Consider the following 24,112-nt stretch of genomic DNA (forward strand, 5'->3'; position numbering starts at 1 on the left):
TACAAACAGCCAATAAACCCATGAAAAGATGCTCAACATCATTAGCCATTAGGAAAATGAAAATCAAAACCCCATGAGGTCTCACCTCACTTGATTTTTTTTTTTTTTTTTTTTTTTACAGAAAGGAAGAGAGAGGGATAAAGAGTTAGAAACATCGATGAGAGAGAATCATCGATCAGTTGCCTCTTGCACACCCCCTACTGGGGATGTGCCTGCAACTAAGGTACATACCCTTGATCGGAATCAAACCCAGAACCTTTCAGTCTGCAAGCCAACACTCTATCCACTGAGCCAAACCGATTTTAGCCTTTCTCTGTTTTTTGTTTCTTTGTGTGTGTTTTTTTAAATATATATTTTACTGATTTTTCACAGAGAGGAGGAGAGATTGATAGAGAGCCAGAAATGTCAATGAGAGAGAAACATAGACCAGCTTCCTCTTGCACACCCCCTACCGGGGACATGTCTGCAACCAATGTACATGCCCTTGACCAGAATCGAACCTGGGATATTTCAGTCAGAAGGCTGACGCTCTAGCCACTGAGCCAAATCAGTTTCCGCCTTTCTCTGTTCTTGATGCTTAATACTGTCACCAGAATATGACACTTTGTATCGTTCCCCCCCCATCCCACCCCCGTCCCCCAAGGACACAATTCACCTTTTAAATTTGCATATTTACCTATGGAGCATTTTCTTCTAGCCTGTTTAAAAGTATTATATCTGTTCAATTTTTTCAGGCCTCTTCCATGAGAGCACCCACCAGCCATGGCTCAGACTTTTCCCCTGGGTGGCGGTAACATTTCACGAGTTTGCATGGAAGCTGCAAGACCCTTGCTGTCCGGGCTTGGAAATCTCACGCCACTCCCATTACATTCTGGTTGAAGGATGGCATTGATCTAGTTTCTGGAACTGATGAAAGCTGAACATATTTGAGAAATGGGACTCTATTCCCCAGATGTCAAATATCAAGTACATGGGTTTAGTTTATAAGACAGATGTAAATGTATTATGTACCTACCCTGTTTCCCTGAAAACACAATTAGCAAAAACTTAAGTAGCACAATTAAAGAATAATATATCACAATCAAGTGTGGTTACTGACTCAAGTGCTCCGATGGTTTAACACAACATAATCTATTAAATACAACTCATTACATAAATAGATCCAAGGAAAAATCATTTGATTATTTCCATAGAAGCCAAAAGTATTTATTTATTCTTCATTTCAAAAGATAAAATTAAAATAGATGAGTACTTCCTTAACCAGAAAAATAGACTGAGGCAACACCAACACATCCCCTATCTGTGTGCAGGTAGGGATTATATAGAAAATCTCTGTTTCTTCCCCCTCAACTTTGTATTAAACCTAAAACTGTCCTTAAAATATAGTGTCTTAAAAATTGTCCTCAATTGTAATATTACAGATATGTATGAGGCAAAGTAAACTCACACTCGACCCGTTCAGTCTCATTTTATGAGGTGCTTTGGACCATATATGTTTTTATTTTGCCTGACAGCAATATGTATAAATACTTTGCTTACACTTGCATTTGTGGTTTGTTTGGTTTTTATTGGGAGGAGGGGGGAATTATCATCTTTAAGCAATGCTACTTACCGTGTGTCATGTAGAAAATAAATTAATGTAGAGAAGCTATCACAATCTTAACACACTTTTCCTTATAGCTCGTAATATTATTTATAGGACATTAAATATCTATTTTGACTGATAAACTATTTTTTTAAATTGTGTTTTTATTTACTTTAGAGAGAGAGGGAGGGAGAGGGATAGTGAGAAAAACACCAATTGTCTGCCTCCTGAATGCTCCCCAATGGGGATTGAGCCCGCAACTGGGCATGTGCCCTGACCAGGAATTGAACTGGTGAACTCTTAGGTCACCGATGGATATTCAACCACTGAGCAACACCAGCTGGGCTGACTGATTAACTTTAAATGGTACTTCATGACTCCCTACTATGTAAGATGAGAAAATTTACAAACAGGCAAAACTCAACAGAATCTAAGCGAATTCTAAGAAGCACTTACCGTGTTCATAAAGCAGCTGCATGTTCGAATCTTTGCAGGCAACCAGATTGTGGAGCAATGCAATCACACTTTGCATGGTGTTACCCAGAATGTTCTCCTGGTGGGCCTGCAAGAGATGACAGTTTGCATCATAACTACACAGAAATACAATCACATCATGAGAGAGACAAATGAGCAAATGACCTCCATCCCCTCATTCTTCGCACAAGGCGCCATGAGGACCTCTGTGCTGCCGGGAAGCAGGTGCACTCGCACAAGGGCACGCCCCCTGGTGAGTTAGTGAGCTGGGAGGCAGCCTGAACCACACGGAGCACCAGCTGCACGCAGCCCCCTGCCTGCACTGGACAACCACACAGCCCTCTGTGCTTAGACGGGGACAAAGGAGTCAGAGGGACAGACATCAAGCACTTGGGACTGAGAAGACCAGGCCTGAAAGATGTTTTGAGATCAGTTGAGAAATACTTCTGCACGTATAATAAAATTGTGCACAGCATTCTTTTACATCTTCATGGATCTTCTGTGACCTGAATCTTCTGCATCACCTTGTACACTATCTCCTCCCCCTTTCTTGTGGATCAGACTCACCAAAGCTTTGTCTTATTTCATTGGTCTTTCAAGGAACCAGCTTTCCATTTTAATGATCGTCCACATGTGTGGCTTTGAGTTAAGTCATTACAAATGTATACAAATTGCCACCTCTTCCTCCTGGGAGGTCACTTCCCTGCCCACTTGTGATTAGAGTTGACCAGGACACCTGCTTTGGCCAATTAAATCCTTTGGGCAGAAGCTTTAAGGGCCAGGGAAGGCCTTGTCATCCCTCTTTCCTTCTGCCCTGGTGACCGGTCATGCTCCAATAACCCGAGTCGCGGAGTGAGGACGTGCGGCAGAGCGGCCGGAGTCCTTGAGGGACACGTGGTTTCAAGTCTGACAGAAGTACCCACCCCGCACCTGGCTCCGAAGCTGCCCCGTCACACGTGCACCGCCCTGCGGACCGCCACGTGAGTTCTGGAGGCTCACCTGCCAGGTCTTTGTTGATACAAGACAAGGAGTTTGCCCTCCGAATACCGAAGCCTGGAGATCTCTAACATTCTTTATACAGGCGCTTAGAAGTGGACTGTTTTTGCTGACACCAGCTTACAAAGATTAATTGTGGTTGCGATGGCCTGCCACTAATTTCATCTCATTATTCCTACAGTTAGTTGGAAGGAGGGGGTGATTAATAAGCGCCAACTGGACGCGACAAGTTTTACTCGTGACAAAGTAACTACTGTTACGCAGGAGACCTGTTTTTGTGATGAGAAGCTAATCAATCTTTCCTTTTTGTCCCATGCAGTGAAACGACTCGTACCACTCCCCGTGCAAAGACCGGTCTGTGAGCAAGTGCAGGCCAGTCCCGCCGGAGGCAGAGCCACGCGCCCGCGATGCACACACCTTTCGTGGTCACACGTGCCTTTGCCACGCCGCTCTGGGCAGTGTGTTTGGCTCGTGGGAAGCCCACGCTTCCTGTTCCCTCACGCTCTCAGGGCGAGAGCCACTGACACAGGCATTTCCTTTTGTACAAAAGCCCACTTTCCATGCCTGCATCACCCTGAACACTGAGAACCCAGGAGCGTGCCCCAGCCAACTGGGTCCGATGCTCCTGGCCTGGGGGTCCCGGACCCCCGCAGACCGAAGGCCTCTGCCAGCCCCTGCCCAGGCTCCCAGGGGCCTGCGGGTCAGGCACGCCCTGGTTTGAAGCCTCCCCTCCCCTCATGGCTGAGGGCACTCAGGCTTGGTGCAGAGGATAAAGGAGAGATCGATGAGCTTGTAGCCAGACGGGGCGAGGTGGTTCCTTTCCTACTGCAGCCACTGACATACAACCCAGGAAGCAAGATGCAAGTGTCAGGCAACTGCCGGAAAGGAAAGAATGAGCATGTCACCCCAAAGAACGAAAACACATCCGAGAGCCGTCACGGACAGCCGGTCACTCGGACGCTCGGGAGCCAGGGCCGGCCGGCTGCTGGCGCCGCAGGACGCAGGCTCGCGGGACGAGGCCTCCCCGACATCCCACGTCGCCGCTGAAGGCCGTCCCGCGCCCTGTGCCGGGTCCGGGGAGACTGTGTGGCTCTCCCATCCGTAACCCGGCGACAAGCACATCTGACCTAGTTTGTGTGCCTGACGCCCCAGCGTATGGACATTGAACAAACGGAGCCCTCGCGGGTTCTAATAAAACATAGCATTTGCCAGCACAGATAATTAGAATTGAAGCAGCAGAAACCTAGTGTTTGGCAACCGAGATGAAACAACTTCATTAAAATGTGCAGCGGCCCCAGCAAATGAAAGGCAGGCGAGCACTGGACCCTGAAGAATCAGCTTTCTCAAAACTAATTGCTTCCGAGCGAGTGGAGAACAGCTCCCAAACACCAAGGGCGCCGCAAGGAAACGCGGCCGACAGCCATCGGCCGCCCGGGCGGGCTCGCTGCGGACCCGGCATCGCCCTCTAACTGGGGAGACGGGAACGCACTGAAGACTCAGCGATCCGGGACAGGTCAGCAGAGGTCCGAACCGTCGAGGCAGGAAGCACTGGGCCAGAATTCAAAAGACAAGCACCCATCGTAGGAGGTTAGAAACCACGGGGAGACTGAAGCACAGCAGCCTGCACAGTACTGGGCACACGGAACCTGCCCTCTCAGAGGTGAACACGCAGCACACCCGGTTCCCCGTGTTCAGAGTGCATTTCGAGGAAAGATGGGTGCACTGCTCTGCGGGATGGGCACCCACCGCGCACACGCTCACTGGGCACACGGTGCGGCTCCCAGGCACTGCAGGGGCCCTCTCTCTCCCTTTTCCCACGCTGCCTGTGGGGGCTGGGTGCTGAGGGACCTGAGGCCACGGGAAAGTCTGTGGGGACTCAGATGGAGAGGATGGCCACTTTCCGTGCTACTAACTCTTCACGAGACTGCCCCCCAGGCAGCTCCAGCTCACTGGGCTCCCCCTGAGTCGTCTGTTCCCCTCCTTTCTGCTTCCTGTTTCTGTGACGGCCCTACCCTCTGCCCAGCCACCAGCCCTAACTCTTGGAGTGACCCAGGCACTGCCTCACTCTCATCCCCGCATCCAACACCCACCAGATCCCTGGCCCTCCTGAGCCCCTCAGAATCTTCCTCTAAGACCAGGCGGTGTTGTCGCCTTGGGCTGAAGCCACCACCACCTCCTGGGGGACTCCACGTCCAGCGTCACCCCTGGACGGTGAGGCAGGCTCCTCGCTCCAAAGGGCAGACTCACCTTCGTTCCTGTGGCTCCGATCCGGGCCTACAGGTCTAGGGAGCACGTTGGCGTCTACGGCCCATGCTCCCACAGCCCAGTGCGCGCCCAGCCCCAGTGGACCCAGAGGCCTGGGGCGGGGAGGACAGGCCAAGGCCAGAAGGCGGCAGAAGCAGGGCACCTGCAAGGCTCTCAGTCCCAGAGAAACATCATCTCGAGATTTTGGGAATATTTCTCATGACTTATTGAGCCAAATACTGACCCCTGAGGATGAGGGACAAGGAAGGAATTAAACTGAAAGGGACAGATTAACTCAACATGAATCCGCTCATTTCCCCCACAAATATACCCACGGGGCTCCCTGGGAAGGCTGATCTCTGGGCGTCCGAAGTGGGGATGTGTGGGGTGCGATGAAGCTGGGGCTGGGGTAGCTGCCACCGGACACTGGCTCTGCGGGTGCAGCGGGCTCGGAGGCAAAGGGAGAACCGTGAGGCCCACTGGTCTCCCCCCTGTAGCCCAAAGTGCAGGCGCCCGCCCCCCGAGGGCCCAGCGGAATAGAATCATTCCTCCCCTCACTTGGGCACCGCCATGTGAAGGCCTCCATCTTTCCGCTTAAACACCGGAGAGAATAAAACTCTAATTACTTTTCAGTTTGACTGACAGACACGGCAGGGGCCCTTTGGCAGCAGCGAATACAAGTCATCAGTGACCCGTTCCAGGTGGCAGAGGGAGGGCCTGGGCCTACGGGCGCCGGGTGCCCATCAGGGTGCCGAGCCAGCTGGAGGGCAGCGGCGCGTGGACGCCCTCCCGCAGGTGTGCGTGCGGTGGCTCTCCCAGCCCCGTCCGCCCTCGTTATCCGGCTGCCGGCAGGAAGCTTCCTTCTCCCTGGCTCCCTCGGGGCCTGTGCCTCGGGGCAGGTGCCGCGGGCCAGAGCCAACACTGCGCTGCCCGGGGGAGGACCCTGGCAGCGGCGCTGAGCAAAGCTGCCAGCACCAGAGTCCCTGGGGGGGGACCGTGCCCTGCGCTGCCTCTGCCCGGAGGCCAGAAAGACGGGCCAGTCTGCCCTACACACGCCACCCGAGCTCAGCAGAGACCCAAAGCAGGGGGCACGAGAAAACAAAGGCATGCGCCAGACACACGCCTGCCTGCTCCTGGCATCTCTGCCCCTCTCCAGAAGTAAAGCCATCATCAGCATCAGCATCTCACCAAAATAAAGCCTGGCAAACAAACCTTCGCTCTCAGAACTCCAGGCCAGAAGCTGAAGGCCATGGAGGCTGTCTTTTCATGGTGGACAGTCTTCATCACCTCCCTGTGCCCGCCTCCATCACCTCCTAGTGCCCGACTCCATCCCCTCCTGTGCCCACTTCCATCCCCTCCTGTGCCCACCTCCATCACCTCCTGTGCCCACCTCCATCACCTCCTGTGCCCACCTCCATCACCTCCTGTGCCCACCTCCATCACCTCCTGTGCCCACCTCCATCCCCTCCTGTGCCCGCCTCCATCACCTCCTGTGCCCGCCTCCATCACCTCCCTGTGCCCGCCTCCATCACCTCCCTGTGCCCGCCTCCATCCCCTTCCTGTGCCCGCCTCCATCACCTCCTGTGCCCGCCTCCATCACCTCCTGTGCCCACCTCCATCCCCTCCTGTGCCCACCTCCATCCCCTCCTGTGCCTGCCTCCATCCCCTTCCTGTGCCCACTTCCATCACCTCCTGTGCCCACCTCCATCACCTCCTGTGCCCACCTCCATCACCTCCTGTGCCCGCCTCCATCACCTCCCTGTGCCCACCTCCATCCCCTTCCTGTGCCCACTTCCATCACCTCCTGTGCCCACCTCCATCACCTCCTGTGCCCACCTCCATCACCTCCTGTGCCCACCTCCATCCCCTCCTGTGCCCACCTCCATCACCTCCTGTGCCCACCTCCATCACCTCCCTGTGCCCGCCTTCCTCACAGCACCTGCTGCGTGCCCTGTGACTACTGGTTCACCCATTCCTCACTGGATGTTGAGCCCTTTGAGGGCAGAATTGAGGCTCTGAGCAGTGTCTCCATGCCTGGTCCACAGTGGCCCCTGGGAAATTAACAGAAGGACAGCCCTGCTCACAATCACTGGGTGAACACACAGGGGAAGGGAGATACAGCTGTTTGGCTTCTCCTCCAAGAAGTTAAGTTTGTCAGAAACCAGCAATTGCCTTCCATCGAGCCATCGATAAATATTTACTGAGCACTGAAACCTGTGCACACCAGTAACGGGGCGAAACAGAACCACACAAACGCGTTTCCTCCAAACGTTTTCCATGGGAACACATTTGTTTTTGAATAATATTTGCAAGAGATGGTAAATTCAGATCCTTTTCCTTTAAGGACAGAAAACCTCTTACATGCTAAATATTCATCAAGGACCCGTGAAGCACTCCCATGGAAAACATGCACTCCAGAAGTTCTGAAAGAGGTTCACACCGTTTCAATGGGACTCTCCATTAACGATAATTGCTCACAAATATAAACAGCCCATTCCAAAGAAAGGAAATACTGCACGTGGTGAAATGGAACGGGAAGATCAATGCGTGCAATTATCACAAGACGTGTTCAATTGCTGCTCTCTCCCCGCCGGCGCTGCGACCTCTTTGCAGAGGGAGTTTGTGCTCTCGTGGCTCCTGCCTCCAAGAGGTGCTAGTAAATCCTGCAGGAGGGAGACCTCAGTGGGAAGTGGCGAGAAGTCACTCCAACCAGGGCTTTCCAGTGTACAGAGGAAAGCACAGGGAAGGGCCGGAGGCTGGAAGCACATGTATGAAGCCAGGATGACGACAGGAAACCTTTCTGCTGCATGGCATGACTGAGAGGGGCCGAGTGCCGGGGCTGCATCCCAGCAACAGTCGCCTTGCCCAGGTGCGGGCTGGGAGGGCTGGGAGCCTGCAGCAGCAGCTGGAGGAGAAGCCCCAGATGTGGAGAAGTCACAGATGTGGAAACGGAGGCTCACCTCTGACCAGCCTCCATCACCTGACCGCGACACCTTGCTCTCTGCTTCTGCCCACATGTGAATGTGTAGGCCTCTGGGCACTGACTTCAGATGGAACTAGACTAACTGAACTCGACTTCTCTGCAAATACCAGCACAGTCCTCCCAGTTACATCAAACAGCCCACAGTACCCTTTGGGGGTTTTGAGATATAGATTCTTACCTATCCCTACCTATAAAGTTCTATGGTGTGTGAAAAGACTAATGCTGATTCTGTTTTTTGTTTGTTTGTTTTTTAATATGTTTTTATTAATTTCAGAGAGGAAGGGACAGGGAGACATACAAACATCAATGAGAGAAAATCATCCATCAGCCGCCTCCTGTACGCCCCCCTATCAACCCAGGCTTGTGCCACTGAGCCACACCGGCCAGGCTGATTCTGTTTTTATGTACAAATATGACTGAGCTGCTGATATGCTTGCAGACAAAGGAACGGCCAGAGAGATTTTTTTTTAAACCCACAGTATCTGTGCATCTCAGACACATTCGTCAGGAAGCCTCGGTTTTGTTTTCAATTCCAGAATCAAACTTCCTTTGTATGAAAGCTCTCAGGTAATGATACTGATGGCTTTCAAGAGATGGGGTTAGAGAGAGAACACGTGGGACTCTGAATGTGAGACAAGGATATCAAATAACAAAAATGAAAGAGCAGCACATTACTCGCTATTTTTGTATTTTGAGGGGGCTCGCAGGCTTCTGTGTGCTGCCACCAACGCCTCCGAGAGGCAGCGTGGCCGGAAGCCTAAATGAGGTCTCAGAAAAGATAATGGAGCTTTAATGATGGAAATAGTAAGAAAATTAAGTGTAATCATGTTCCATTAAGCATACTCTTAGCTCCCATTTTCACTAAATTATTTTATTATGGTTTTGCCTCTGTCTGTTGAAACAACCTTTTATGGCAATTTGATCTGCAAGCATAAATAAGTCTCATTTATTTCCCACTATGAAGCCCTACGGGATTAATAAGAAGAGATGGATCATCTAAAGTTTTACCCATTCTGTACTCAGGGAGCAACCACTCAGAGAGATGAATGCTTTGTTTTCTATTTATGTATCTGAGGAAAGCGTTATGGTGTGAGCAGAGTCTCATTGGACAACAGTGTATCTTCTGCTAGAAACACTGAGAGAGGAAAGGAGAGGGGGAAAGGGGGAGAGGGAGGAGAGGGAAAGGGAGAGGGAGAGAGAGAGATCGATCAGCTGCCTCCCACATGTGCCCTGACTAGGGATGGAGCCCCAACTGGGGATGTAACCCACAACCTAGGTATATGCCCTGACCAGGAATCGAACCCATGACCTTTGGGTGAACCCGATAATGCTATAACCGAGTTCCCAGCTGGGGCTAGCAAGACCACCCTGCACCAGGCCGCTCCTCCACAGCAGCTTCTCTCACTTTCCTCTCACCTCTGATCAGCCACAGGAAGTTCATCAACTTAGGAAGCAATTTTAACCAGAAGCATGAAAAGGGGCGCCATAACCACCCGCCCTCTTCATGTGCTGGTGGGTCCCACACTGCTGGTCACTGCACCGCCTCAGGCCTTAGCCCTCCTGCTGGCCCTCCTCCTCCCTCTTTGATGGACTTTTCTCATGTTCGCACTGACCTACTACCATGACCAGAGCTGCTGGGCTGAGATATACATCCAGCAGGCCTCTCCCGTGCAGCCATGCAGGTGTGAGCCCTGAGCAAGCACGGGGGGAACTCTAATCAGTCCGGCAGGGGACACACAAACAGGGGGGGAGGGGGTGCAAACGGAGAGGCGAGGGCACAGCAGAGGAAGACTGGAAAGGCTGCTCACTGGGTCTCCTCAGAGAAGGATGCGCCTGTCAGAACACGCAGGTGAGGTTTTAAATACTCCTTCCAAAGCATGTTTACTTCTATTATACAAAGCGTCACGGAGAAAAGGCTCTGAAGCTTAACTGCAATCACAACTCGCTAATTAAATGAGTCTCTGGGCCAGGTCCTGGCGGAGGCTGCGAAGCAGTAAAGGGCTGGTGAGGAAAAGCTCACATTCAGAAAGAATGATGCCCATTCTTTCTGAATGTGAGCTTTCAGGAGGAGGGGAGCATTCTACAACGACCAGACATAAATACACACCCGTTTCCCACTATAAACTTGTATCAAGATCTAAAGAGAAAGAAAAACAAAATATTACAAAGGATAAACCTATAACATTTTAAACTAGAAATAATAAATTTTGATAACTCTGTAATAATATTTTGGCACCCAATAACAGCAACAATCTTCATAAACCAGGAGAAGTGAGAGATACACACAAAAACACCCTAATAACAGGGTACTGTAGTCCCCTCCCTCAATCTAAGATAGATTAAAGGAAAAATTACTGAGGACATGTATAAAACATGCTCCATAAGATATACCTTATAGATACAAGTCAAACTCTGAACTCAAGAGAGACTAAGAGAATAATATTTCATTGTACACAGAGAATTCATGAAAATACACCACAGTATAAAGTTTATTTGGGGGGAAGTTTATTGATGTTTTCTTTGTTTATACTATAAACAAAGAAAACATCAATAAACTTCCCCCAAATAAAACCAAAAATTAATTTAAAAACAAATAAACAAGCTTTTCGTTTTCTTTTCCGATTACAGTTGACAGTCGATATTACATTAGTTTTAGGTGTTCAGCATAGAGGTCAGCTCCTGCCACTTTGGCTGGAGGTCTATTTAGAGGTCCCATTACATCAAGGTAATTACCTCCATGACAGCCGGCAGACTGGAGTCCATTAAAGAGGCATAATGTAGACCCTCCACCAAAAAAGGAAATACTCAGCTGGGCCAAAAGACAACTGGAAAAGTCAGAAATAAGTCAGAAAGAAGACTAGAAGGCCCAAAACAAAACTAGTAAGATGGTGGATTTAACTATATTAAAAATTACATTTAATGAAAATGTTCTAAACACCTCAAGTAGAAGACTCATCTTGTCAGGCTGGAAAAGGCAAGCTCCAAATGCATCTCTCTTTGACAAAACAGCTGGAAATGTAAAGGGGGCAAGAGTTAAAAGGTGGGAGATATTAGTAGAAATATGAGTCTCACCAACACAAATGACAGACAGCCATGGGGCGGGATCGGCATCAGACATGACGCCTTCTCCCTGGAAGAAAACAAGCATGCCCCATCGAAGAAGCCAGGGGCCCACGGAGAAAGGAAGGATCCACACCTCACTCCCCACGTGTACAAAATTCTAGAAAATGCAAACTAATCTACAGGGGCTGAAAGCAAACGCCTAGCTGCCTGGGACTGGCATGGGGGTGGAGAGGGATGCATGGCAGACAGGCACAAGGACATTCCAAGGTGGGGCGATGGATCTGTTCATTATCTTGATTGAGTGTACATATGTAAAACCTCATCAAGTTATACATAATAAATATCTGCACCTTACTGTGCACCGATACGGATAATAGACAACATACGAAGATGCAGTGAAGGCATGATAAATACGGTATTTCAAGTCCCCGTCATCACATACTGCTAAATGACTCAGTGATAGGGGGAGGGCACCTTGGGAAGAGAACAGCTGGCTCTGTACTCACTCCTGGCGACAAAGTTATTTTGGAGCAAAGATTTAGGATTTAATCATGAAATCCTAGGGGCACAGAATAAAAGATAGATTAATATTTAATAACCTTGTTGGGGAGAAGTCCTTTCCTAAGCACAGTGGAAAACAAAGAAGCTATCAGCCAAAAAGTTGATGAATGTGCCTCTGATATTAAAAAAGTAAACAGCTCAAAAAACAAGCCACTAACAACCTAAAAGACCAGTGAGTGTGGTGAAGCTGCTGCTGCTGCTTGATATCCGGCTATGTGGGAAATTCCACATTAGTACCCAGGAGAGTAATCCTATCTAATAAAGAGGGAATATGCTAATTGACCATCACAACATCGCAAAAGATGGCGGCATCCACAGCTAATAAGGAGGGAATATGCTAATTGACTGTCACGCCCTCAAAGCTGGCGGCACCCAGTCCCCTCAGCCCTGCCAAGATGGCAAGTGAGCCCAGTTACTCCATGTGCCTGCCTCCAGAGTCCCCCAGTTCCCTCAGCCACCCAGGGCCAGCCCAAGGCACAGGCAAGCCTCAGATGGTGGCTGCCCAGCCGCCCGAGGGTCAGGTAACCAGGGACGGCCAAGGCTTGTGGCAGCAGCAGAGCTGTGATGGGGCCAGTCGCCTTCCTCTGATCGCTGGATCACCTCCCAACCCTGAGGACTTTCAGATTGTGAGAAGGGGCAGGCCGGGCTGAGGGACCTCCCCCTCCAGTGCATGAATTTTCATGCACTGGACCTCTAGTACTAAAATATAAAAGATGCATATACTTTGGTGTAACTATTCAACTTTCAAACGTTTATCCTATTGAAACCTGCACAAATGTGTAGACATTATATTCAGAGTTGCTCATGTTAGCAGGAAATTGGGGGAGTGGGGACTTGAAATGTCCATTGATGGGGGCTGGCTAAATAAATTCTGCTAATTCAATAAAATATTGTGTGGCCATTAAGTAGAATAAATAATACATATGCACACACACACAATCCCTCCCATGAGCATAGGAAGTATGACAGATACAAAGTAGAATAGTTAGTGCAGTCCCATTTTGGGGGGAGGAAGGGAGAAAGATGTGAAAAATAATGAGAATATTTATACAGCTGTAAGCTGCGTATTATGGAAGCCTTCACATTCTCAGTCAGACATTTCTGTATTGTCTGAACTCTTTACAAGTATGTATTGTTCTTGTTAGCAGGGGAAAAAAAAAAAAAAAAAAAAAAAAAAACCACCTAAAAATCCTATGCAATAACTTGTCCTACTGGCTTCTCACACTGTCTTTCTCCAATTTGGTGCCTCTAATAAATCTAAAATCCAATTTCGCTTGGCAGAGCTATTTAAAAAGCTCTCCTTTCCTCGTACATCTGTAAGCTGCTCCAGTGCGTCAGATTTCCTGGCTCCTCCTGAAAAGCCTTGGCTGCTCTGGAGAAGCACATACAGTCTGCTTGCTCATCCAGGAAAACAAATGCAAGAGAGCATCCAAGGCTAATGCTGCCGGTGCTGGCTGCTTTCTGTGCTCGTCATTTCCACTTTCTAAAAAGTGGGTGTTCTCCACTGTCTTATTCCTGAATAAACCGCATGGGGGTCTACGTCACTGAAGAAGTTGAGAAAAAGTGACATTCAGAGGTCACACACTGAGGACGGGCAATCACGGCTGCCACGCAGGGCCCTTCGGTCCTCCCGTGTATTTGCCCAGAGTCCCACCTGGTCCATCTATTAAAGGGCTCCAAGCACACAGGGTTTTGTAGTGAGACTAAGCGACCCCTGGTACCCCCAATAGGCATGTTAGTTTTTAACACAAGCCTGAACCTAAGGGTGGCCAATGGCTGCATGCCCGCCCCAGAGTCCAGAAACAGAAGCAAAATAAAGTGGTGTCAGTAGCCATGGTCAAAATCTGGGAGCTGTCACCAAATTGCCTTTTGGAGATGTCGCTCTGGAGCACACTGGCCTTTCCCACTATTTCTCCTTCCAACCCCTCATCAGGGGAACGCCTTTTAGGAAGGAGGGGTCTAAATGTAACCACCAGGCCTCGCCTCCCTCTAGCTCACTCACAATTCATGCACCAGGCCTCTAGACTTTGTATAATTGGTTACAGAGCTCCATTCTGCAATCTACAGAAGCCCTGAACAGGTGCAGCAGAAGGTGGAAGAATTGAGATTTGTCCCCTGCAGCCGGTAAGTACTCCTTGCACAACTTTGAAAGTATCTTCCTAAGTCAAGCATTTTAAATTTTTAATCAAAGATTGTTTTCCAGTTTAGAAACTCATGCCCCTGTGCCTTGCAGAATCTTATGAAGGGCCTATTGCACATAAACATGCAGATTCATAAACTCATAAGGAACTTGCCATTTCAACACACCCTACGCACCAATCCCCATTAGATGCTTTGTAACGAGAATGGAGCAAAGTACTTTTAAAAGCCTAGATGGGTTGCAAACACTCCTTCAATGTAACATGGCTGCCAGTCTGCCCCAGGCTGGTGTCTCCATGAGTAAATCCTCAGGCTCCACAGGCCCGTAAAGAGACTCTTCTCTAAAGACACAGTTGACTAAGAAGATTTACTACCGCTCACTTCAATACCTATCTTCCAGAACTGTTAAAACAATATAATTGTCAAACTAGTGTATTGCGAATCTCATTTTTATTGTTAACATTTGCCACTGAAATTGCTCTTTAATTGTTTGTTTTGGAACAGACACATAAAACATCATGACAGCAATACTTTGGCATATATTGGAAAATCTGCCATGAATAAAGATTTTTTTTCCCAATGAAATACAGTTTGCCTCTATTACTTGGCATTAAAATGATTTACTGAAATAGGCCAAAACATAAACTGCTGAAATAAAATGAAGAGAGATTACAGTTGCAGCAAAATGCAAAGGCCGATCTATTCAGCCGCATAATTGAGACACGTGTCAATGCAACTTTGACTCCCTAGAATAGGGGTGTCGAACTCAATCAGAGAAGGGGCCAAAATCTAAAATCCAGCCTAAATCACGGGCCGAATGGTTTACTGAACAGTCATAAACTGTCATTGTGATGGAAACGCAGCGGAGTGCAGTGATGACAGCGCGGTGCGGGCCACATTGCAAGGCCTGGCGGGACGGATTTGGCCTGCGGGCCTTGTGTTTGACACATGTGCCCTAGAAAGTGGCCGAAGGGGAAAAGATGCCTCCATCCTGCTCACCCCTCTGTACACTCCAAAGCCAAACCACGGGGCACTTGTGAGGACTCAGTTCCTCGGGAGCCACATTGATTAAGCAGACCAACATGCGTGGCCGTGACGTGGACCCTGAAGACTAGGAATCCATATTCGGCTAATCCATTCGGCTAATCCTGAGCGTCCACTCCCCGCCCAACACAGCGGCCGTATTGCCACAAAACCTCCGTGTTCTCACCCAGGTGGCCCGACAGGAAAGCAGCACCGGCTGCTGTGACAGCCCCTCTTTGTCAGCCATCAGCTACCTGGCTTTCAGGGCCTGGCCTGCACAGAGCGGAGCACAGGGCAGGATAGAAAACCTTCCACCCTGCCAAGACCAGTTTGGCTCAATGGATAGAGCGTCGGCTTGGGGACTGAAGGGTCCCGGGTTCGATTCCGGTCAAGGGCATGTACCTTGGTTGCGGACACATCCCCAGTAGGGGGTGTGCAAGAGGCAGCTGATCGATGACTCCCTCTCATCGATATTTCTAACTCTCTATCTCTCTCCCTTCCTCTCTGTACAAAATCAATAAAATATATTTTAAAAAAGAAAAAAGAAAAGAAAACCTTCCACCCTGAGTGGGGTGTTAGCGCTCCCGGGCCCTGGGGTCGGACCTCGGAGACCAGCTCTGCCTGTTAGGCTTCCTTCCTCTCAGCCCTTTTGGCTCATCTCAAACACCTCATTGAAGGAGACCCGCAGGGATCTCCCCGAGTTCAGCTTTCAACCTGTTTCAAGTTTCCAGTGTAGCCCATGACGCCAAGCCTGATTCTCTCCCGGCCCCACCGCGGTGGCCAGCGGCCACCTCCTCGTTGCTCATAGCTCCGGCAGCACCGAGGCTCTGAAGGTTTGATTGAAGTGGAGGGCACTGATTTGAGAGAGCATAAGCTATTTGCACGGAACCACCCCGGCATAACGCCCTGCAGGACCAGGGCCCAAATGGCCCCTTATCCTCTCCCTATGTTTCCCCATGGTCTCTGGCCCAGGCACACCAAGCTGGATGCCCTCTCTCCACATGACACCTTCCTCAAGGCCCCACTCAAAGGTTACTTCTGTGACCCTCCTCTCCCCGACACTGAGCAGTGGGTCTCTCCCTCCCCTGGGACCCACAGTGGCCTTTCCTCCCTCCATTAAGTCCCATGCTGCTCCTGACCAATTCTGTGCCCACGCCTGGCTCTCTCCCTGCCCCGCACACCAGAGGGCCAGACATTAGGCACCCAGGCAGGAAGACTCACTGTGTCTCCTGAGTTGACAGTTACAATTGAAGGTCGCTTTTATCTTTTTGAAAATATAATAAAAACTCCTTTCCATGGGTTATGTCTTTAACCAGTGCGATCCATACCGGGAGCTCTCGGTTTTAGTGCACAACCCCGGGAATCTTTTCTTAAAGTTTGTATGTGGCTCTTTTGTGCCAACGGGACATGAGATTCAGAATTCTGCTCTCTTCATCTCCGCTCTCCTCCTGGCCTGCAGGACAGACACAGACGCTGCCTGCAGTCCCAGCCCAGCAGAAGAGAAAGGTCTGCTTTCTCAATGAAAGCCATGCAGGGGAGGAGGCACTGCTGGTAAGGGCACAGCATGTGTGGAATTCTAGAAAAGAAGAAAGAAGTTATAAAAGCCCGTAATTGGGCTCTAAGTACATCAAAAAGCAGCTGGAAAACAGTCAGGAGCTAGGAGTAAAAGGGGGGGAAAAAATCCAGAGGTCACAGTGGACCACCAGCTGAATGATTCAAATGCTGTTTTGCTTTTTGACTGAGTGGCTAGAAGACGCGAGCGTGCAGGACCCTGCACAATCTTTTCATTGTCTCCTTCTGATCAAATGATTGCTGAAAGCTGCTACATATATCCAGACCCCACATATGCTCTTGAACTTAGAAACCAAACCTAACTAAAGAATATCCTGTGTCTTCTTGAAACTAGGAATCCAACAGTTCTAAGATGCACCATTATTTTATCAAACAGTAAGAAAAATGCTGCCAATTGAACAATGACATGCTTTTTTATTACCTCAAGTTTTTATTTTATTTTTATGGAAAAGGCTATGTTAAAATTATTCAGTCATACATCCTTATAGGATATCTTTCTTGGGCACATAAAAAAAAAAATAAAGGCAAAATAAACTGGTTAAGACAATGACAACCAGGTCACCTGGCTGAGAGCAATTGTAAGAAGCCACTGATTTGGAAAGTACATCTCATTTTCAGAAACGTTAAAATCTGGAAAAAAAAATTGCACACACCGTAGCATCAATAAAATACTATTTTATGCCTAGGTTCAGTGGCCAATTTTAGAAAGGACATGGTAATAGTTTACAGAATAACTGCTACAAAGATAGTTCATGGATTAGGAAATGTATTGATACAGAGGGGGAAATTTGAGATTATTCTTTGACTCAAGAAGGACAGAAGTATTATAGAATAGGGGTTTAATAATGTTCTTCAAGGACAGCAATGTCCTGTCCCCAAAAGCAGTGATTGTTTTTCTTTACTCTTTTAGCAGCGGCACAAGTGTCTTTCTAACACTCTCTCCTACGAGAAGCCCGAGTAGAGCGCTGCTCCGGCCGGAGGAAGCGCCTCGCCCTGCACCTGCCTGCGAGGTCACGGGGCTCAGGACCAGCTGAAATCCTGGCCTGGAGAGTAGAGGTCACCGTCTACCCACCCCGGACGATGCCACAACTCAAGAACGAGGCCTTAAACCATGCAGTACTCAACTAAACTTTCACTGTGGCCTGTAAAATGCAAGGCCTTCCTAGGTGCTCGTTATGCAAAGACTAATCGAGTATACGGAGGAGTTTTGTGAACCTGCAAGAAGAAATTTCCATGTGCAGCCTTCAGACCTTGAGGGGATTGCCAAAAGGTAAGGCTTTATCAGGGACCCAAGGAGCTGTACTGACCTCAACAAGGTAGAGTGAGTGCCCCACCCTACAGCCCATGGTAGCTCTACAGTCTATCTGCAACTCGCCTCCCTCTCTTTCGTGTGCGTGTGTGTGTGTGTGTGTGTGTGTGTGTGTTGTTTTATTTTTAATTGATTTGAGAGAGAAAGGGAGAGGGAGACAAGAGAAACGGGACTTGTTGTTCCACTCATTTATGCATTCATTGATTGTTTCTTGTGTGTGTGCCCTGACCAGAGATTGAGCCCACAACCATGGTCAACACTCTGACCACCTGGCCAGCGCTAGCACCATCTCTTTTCAAATGCAAGACCGATGTGGCTGAGTTTGGACAGCACAGGGTCTTGCCACTATGCTCGAGCACGTGGCCGAACGCAGCACCTTACCACGCACTCCTTCCTCCACAACAAACTAGCAAGCAAAACGATTTAGAATCCCCACTAGAAAGCTCTTGATCTGCACGTGTCTTCGCCCCCCTTTTCCTCCATTTCTTCTCCTAATACTGCTTCTAAAAAACTATTTGCTTTCCTTTTATTTTCTCAATTACAGTTGACATTCAATATGAGTCTGTGTTAGTTCAGATGGACATTGGTTACACCCTTTTACTATTTTTGAAGCAATTTCAATCCGGGCTCTATCCCACAACCACTCCTCCCCACCCAATTCGAACAGCTCAGCAGCCCTAGCCAGCTCCTCTGAAAGCCAAAGGGAGCTGGAGCAAAGAAAATTACCATTTTCCCCGTGGAGCCATAGCAACATACAAACAACTTGCAGATTAATGCCTCAGAGGATTAAAGAAAGCTGGTTTTCCGTGTGGAGGGTTAGCAGCCCATCCCAGTTATTGCTCCGATCATGACCGAGGTAGGTTAGGCTGGTCTGTCCCTTCCTTTGCCCCTGGCGCTTTCGGCAGCTCTGGAGGGAAAGTGTTTGGCAAAGGGGGTACCTCCTCCCTCCCCGCCTTCATTCAGGGAGGCATTTCTTTGGTTAAGGATGCTCCCTTGCTGTAAGCACCAACTGGGTTTTCCACGTGATTTTACGATCTGTGTTTATTATAAGCAGGGATTTACCAGAAGTGAGAAAAGTCCATCTGCATCCATTTATTCCCTACACGTAGAACCTCAGGTGAAAGGCTTTCTGGAACAGATGGCTTCCAATTAAGTGGCGTTCTGTGAAGAAATGGCGTACGGAAGCTAAGCCACGCTACGTTCTGAAGAAGATTCTGCTCACAGGCATAAGCTGTTGGTCTGACCCTGTGACTACAGAGGACTTCACATTGAACATGAGAAATTCATACAGAAGAACAGTGGTCATTAGTCTTCCCTTCCTCCACAAACCAACCTCAGAAAAAGTACTTCCCATGTTAGATAACATGTGGTCTTCCGTCAACAGAAATAAAATCAGGGACTGTGACAAGAGGGCAGTGTCCCTATGCAATCTCACAGTGGGACAGAGCGTAGACAAGGAAACTGAGGCCCAATGAGGCTAAGTCAGATAATGAGGAACACACACAAGTCTTCCGGGCAGTTAGGGTCAGCACTCTACTGCACAACATGGTCAAAACTTTAAAAAGTTTTAAGTTTCATATTTCCTTACCAGGATGACTTCGAAAATGAGCGGGACCAGTTTGCTCTCCTCCACAAGTCTGTTAAGAAATAAAAAGATAACCACACGTTAGACGGCTTGTGTGTTGCTGCTTACATCCTGTGACTGAGAAATCATCTGATGAAACATCACTTATTTTTAATACCCTGAACTACAGCCGTTTAAACACGAGAAATATGAAGCCTCTTTGCAAATGACTATTAGTTTAGCCTTATTGATCCGCAGCAAGCACAATCTCAGAGTAGTATTTGTAAATGTAAAATTTTATTAAAATTCAAAACTATTATGAGGACTATCAAACTGGGCAAGGCTGGCCAAATCACATAACCCATCATCACCACACAGTTAAATTATGAGCCTGTCACATTGTACTCTTTCATAGGTGTCACATCAGGTATCTTCTCAGCATTAATGATTTAATGCACAGTGATTTTTAAAAATCATCTTTAACTTTAAAAAGCATAGTTGCCCATCACCCAATGGAATCTAGGTACTTCTCCATTAAACCTTATTTTTTATTTATTTTTATTTAATTTTTTTAAACCTTGTTTAAAAATGTCATCTACTAGAATAATTTTTCTATGCAATTTAAGAGAAAATAGCCTTGATTCAAAAGTGACTGCATCTCTAAATAGTCCTTTAGGCCAAGGATCAGTCAACTTTCTTCTGTCAAGGGTCAGACAGTAAATATTTTAGGCTTTGCAGGCCACACGGTCTATGTAGCAACTACTGACCTCTGCCACTGGAATGGAAAAGCAGGCAAAAATAACACAGAAACGAGGAGGCATGGCCGTGTTCCGATGAAATTTTATTTACAGAAATGGGCAGCATGCCATGTTTGGCCCACAAGCTATAATTTGCTGGTCCTGATTCAGTTTAAAAATCAGATTCCTTCCTTTTATTGGAATTCACTCTGTGTGATAAACTGCAGCACTTTAAGCATGTTGCCTTTGTAGATACGCGCTGTTTGTCTATTTCACACACGATGCCGGGTGGATGGGAAGGGAATTTATCATCCGGCCTCCCTCGAGCTTGTCTGTCTATGATAATATATTGATTAAAAAAAAAAAAAAAAAAAAAAAAAAAAAGGCTTGTGAGACTAGCCCCCAAAAGATCACAGTGTTCACAAATGTGTGTTAAGAGAAAGTGAGATACAGAGCAAGTTCCCGAAGACTGAAGCTTGAGAAAGCCCCACCCCCGTGTCCAGCAAACCGAGCGTGATCGTTTCCATGGGTTCCATGGGGGAGAGGAGAGGTTTTGACTACAAACGTCCAATTCATTTACATTCTCTCCCTTTCCTGGGCCGCGGCAGGCTCAGATGTGAGTATGAAGCTCATGGCAGGGCAGCACGGGAAAAGCAGAGACTCAGGACCAAGCTCAGCTCCAGGCCAGCACCTTCCCGGTTTTCCTTCTCAGCTTCCCAGATGTTCTCGATCTCTTTTCCTACATGGGTCTTTTGACGTTTTGTTCTAATAATATATACTCTCATTAGGCCTGGGCTGACATGGCCAAGCTCATGCATACCAGAGTTGCCCTAGCAACCAAAGCCAAGGAAGTCACAGGGACAGACACAGCTGCTTCTCCACTGGGACCTGGAAGGCACAGGTCCCTCCAGCACAGTCACCCAACATCAGATCTAAGCATCCACTCCCAACACCACACTTCTCATAATAGTATCTTAAAATATAGCCTGGCCCGTGTGGCTCAGGTGAGTGAACATCATCCCATTCACTGAGAGCTCACCTCTTTGAATCACGGTCAGGACACCAGCCTGGACTGCAGACTTGATCCCCAGCAGGAGGTGTGCAAGAGGCCAACCCCGACTGGGGATTGATCAGCAGCCTAGGTATATGCTCCGACGGGAATCAAACCCACAGCCTTCTGGTACATGGGACTATACTCCAACTAACCGGGACATCCGGCCTGGGACACCCCCCTCCTTTTAAAAAACAATTCATATTTGTTTATTTAAATTAGCTGCTCCTGGCCAACTATGTGTAAACCCAAATACAAGTCGGACTAATAAAAATTTTCCCCAAAATGCTGCTTAGGAGGTTTGGGGTTTGTATTTGTCCCTAATGGAGCTCTAGATGGAAAACAAAGATCTTTCATTTCTTATGACTTATACAATTTGCCAGCCTAATAGACCAACAACAGTCATTTTTAAATAAAAAAAAATCTCTACCATCAGCTGAATTTCAAATTATTGGTTCAGTGAATCAGCTTCAAACAGAAATGGTTTCATAATGTTTCGCTATAGCATGATATTATGTCTGCTCTGAAAGCAATAATATTGGTAACATTTCTCTTTGAAATGTCTGCCCTTGCCTGCAATGTTGGCTCATTCCCTTGCAGAGAACTGCAAAAGTTTCCCCAGGAAAGGAACACATATACAAAATTATTTTTCACACAGACGAGGAGGAGGGCAGGGTTGAGAATCTAGCAGCGTTAGCACATAGCATTGTTAGATCTGGTTATTTTACAGAGATCTATAGAATCCTCCTTACGGGCAGGCATTATACTTCTTCCCTGAGGAAGTTCACACTCCGGTGGGCAAAAAACACATACGATACAAAAATAATCCAACTTATAAAGCGGAGGTCTTAGAATTAAGTTAGAAAATGAGGCTACTCCAGAATGCACCCCCGATATATGAAAATCATGGCATGAAAAAGATAATTTCAGTAAGAGAAAACATGGTTATGTGAAAAGCAAGTGTTTTTCCTACAAAAAGGAGATTTTTAGATGAAAATAAAAGAATTGTATGTTACATTAGCAACTCTGCAAAATGCTTTTCCATCTATTACCTCGGCAGATGCCCAATCCAGGCCGGTGGCGAGGCATGGAGGCGGCCACCAAATGCTCCTGCCACGGGAAGTGCGACGGGTGAGACGAAGAGCTGGGCCGCTCCTTTACACTCGCCTGGCCCTCTCCTACCTCCACGTGCTGCAGGGTGTCTGCAAGTCCTGGGCTGCCAGGGGCTTCCGGGGAACTGTTCCTGCAGGGACACCCACACTCCTGGTACCCAGGGGGCTGTGGACTGTCACTAATGTTAATGTCTGGTAAGAACCTGCCCGGCCGGTGTGGCTCAGCGGTTGAGCGTCCATCTATGAATAGGAGGTCACAGTTTCGATTCCCAGTCAGGGCACACGCCCAGGTTGCAGGCTTGATCCCCAGTAGGGAGCGTGCAGGAGGCAGCCCATCAATGATTCATCACTGATGTGTCTTTCTCTCTCTCCCTCTCCCTTTCTCTCTGAAATCAATGAAAATGTATTTTTTTAAAAACAAAAAAACTAACCACCAGCCTGTGTGTAAGCACGTACTTAATGAATCGATGTCTTCCTAATTACAGAAAATAATTAAAATTCGTAATGATTTTCTATAACTACTTACATAAAGTTATTTATATAAAATATAGAAATACAGAAGCATAAAATATATCTTATAGAGTGTTATGTTTGATAAAATGGAAAAGCATTACAAGGAAGATACTGTGAGAAAATCATTAATAAGTTTTGATGTACTATTTACTTGTCTTTTTTTCTACTCACATAGGTCACTCTCTTTTCTTTTCTGTTCATATCGGTCAAGCTTACCGTTAGCCACCAGTTGTGCACATTCCCGTGGCACTCGGACAGCCTTGCCCCATTTGCTAGTCTCATGACCCTGAGAGACTAAGTCCATTCCCCAGGGAAAGCTTCCTCTGGGAGGTAGCACTCGGTGGCGCTGGGATTAGAACTGGAATCTGCCAGTTACTGAGCCTATTAGAGACACGGTGTCAGGAGAGGGGGTGGGAGGGAAAGGTCAGATCATAACACATATGTTGCGTTTATTAAAAACCTTTCCTATGTCATCGCATAAGCCCTCTCAAATATGAGCCCTTGCACAGGCAGTTTTCTAGCCTACAAAGTATTTAACTGGTCCTCTTGAAGGACCCTTGTCCTCCATTTTTCATTAGCTCCTTAGAAAGCAAACCAACATGGTGCGGACAGGACCACTCCTAATGCGCTCAGCTCTTCACTGGTCCTAGCTCCGTGCTTCCTTCAGAGGCAACAGCACCGCCTGCTTCCCTCTGAGATAGTGAGGCGGGGACACACGCTGTGAATGGGAAGCAGCCCGCACTGGGCGGCCCGCAGAAAGCCCTCTCCGAAGACACACACGAGCTGTCTTTACTGTTATTGTTTTAAATGTCTTAGTGAACATTCCTGCACATAAATATTTGTACGTATCTTTTACTATGCTCCTTAGGATATATTCATAGGAGTAGATTTAATACATACTGACAGCCTGCTTGTCACAAAACATGTGCTAATTTATGAAAGCGCACGTTGCACTGGATTCTCAGCAAGTGCAATTCAAAACCTAACCCATGTGGTGACCGGAGACTAGGCCCCGGGTGGAGAGCACACAATGAGGCATACAAGCAGTATTATAAAGCTGCACACTGAAATGTTTGGAATGCTATTAACCAATGTTACCCCAATCAATTCTATTCAAACAGTATGTTCACTCTACCAGTTTGCTTTTAAAAATTATTTTAATGGCATTTTCTGTGATTACTAATGA

At 47.8% G+C, this 24,112-nt stretch overlaps 1 protein-coding gene across 3 annotated transcripts in view; it reads right to left on the minus strand.

The window, feature by feature from the left end:
- The window catches only part of ULK4 (unc-51 like kinase 4), a 215,037-nt gene that overhangs the window by 90,456 nt on the left and 100,469 nt on the right, over nucleotides 1-24,112 (minus strand). For all 3 annotated transcript variants that reach the window (XM_045579448.1, XM_045579447.1, XM_036431957.2), the window contains 2 exons: nucleotides 19,538-19,586; nucleotides 2,042-2,147 (listed from right to left, as the gene is read on the minus strand). In XM_045579448.1, coding sequence (XP_045435404.1) covers nucleotides 2,042-2,147; nucleotides 19,538-19,586 — 155 coding nt within the window. The remainder of the gene's footprint in view (nucleotides 1-2,041; nucleotides 2,148-19,537; nucleotides 19,587-24,112) is intronic.

The sequence above is a fragment of the Pipistrellus kuhlii genome, unplaced genomic scaffold, assembly GCF_014108245.1.
Source record: "Pipistrellus kuhlii isolate mPipKuh1 unplaced genomic scaffold, mPipKuh1.p scaffold_m20_p_11, whole genome shotgun sequence".
NCBI classification, from domain to species: Eukaryota; Metazoa; Chordata; class Mammalia; order Chiroptera; family Vespertilionidae; genus Pipistrellus; species Pipistrellus kuhlii.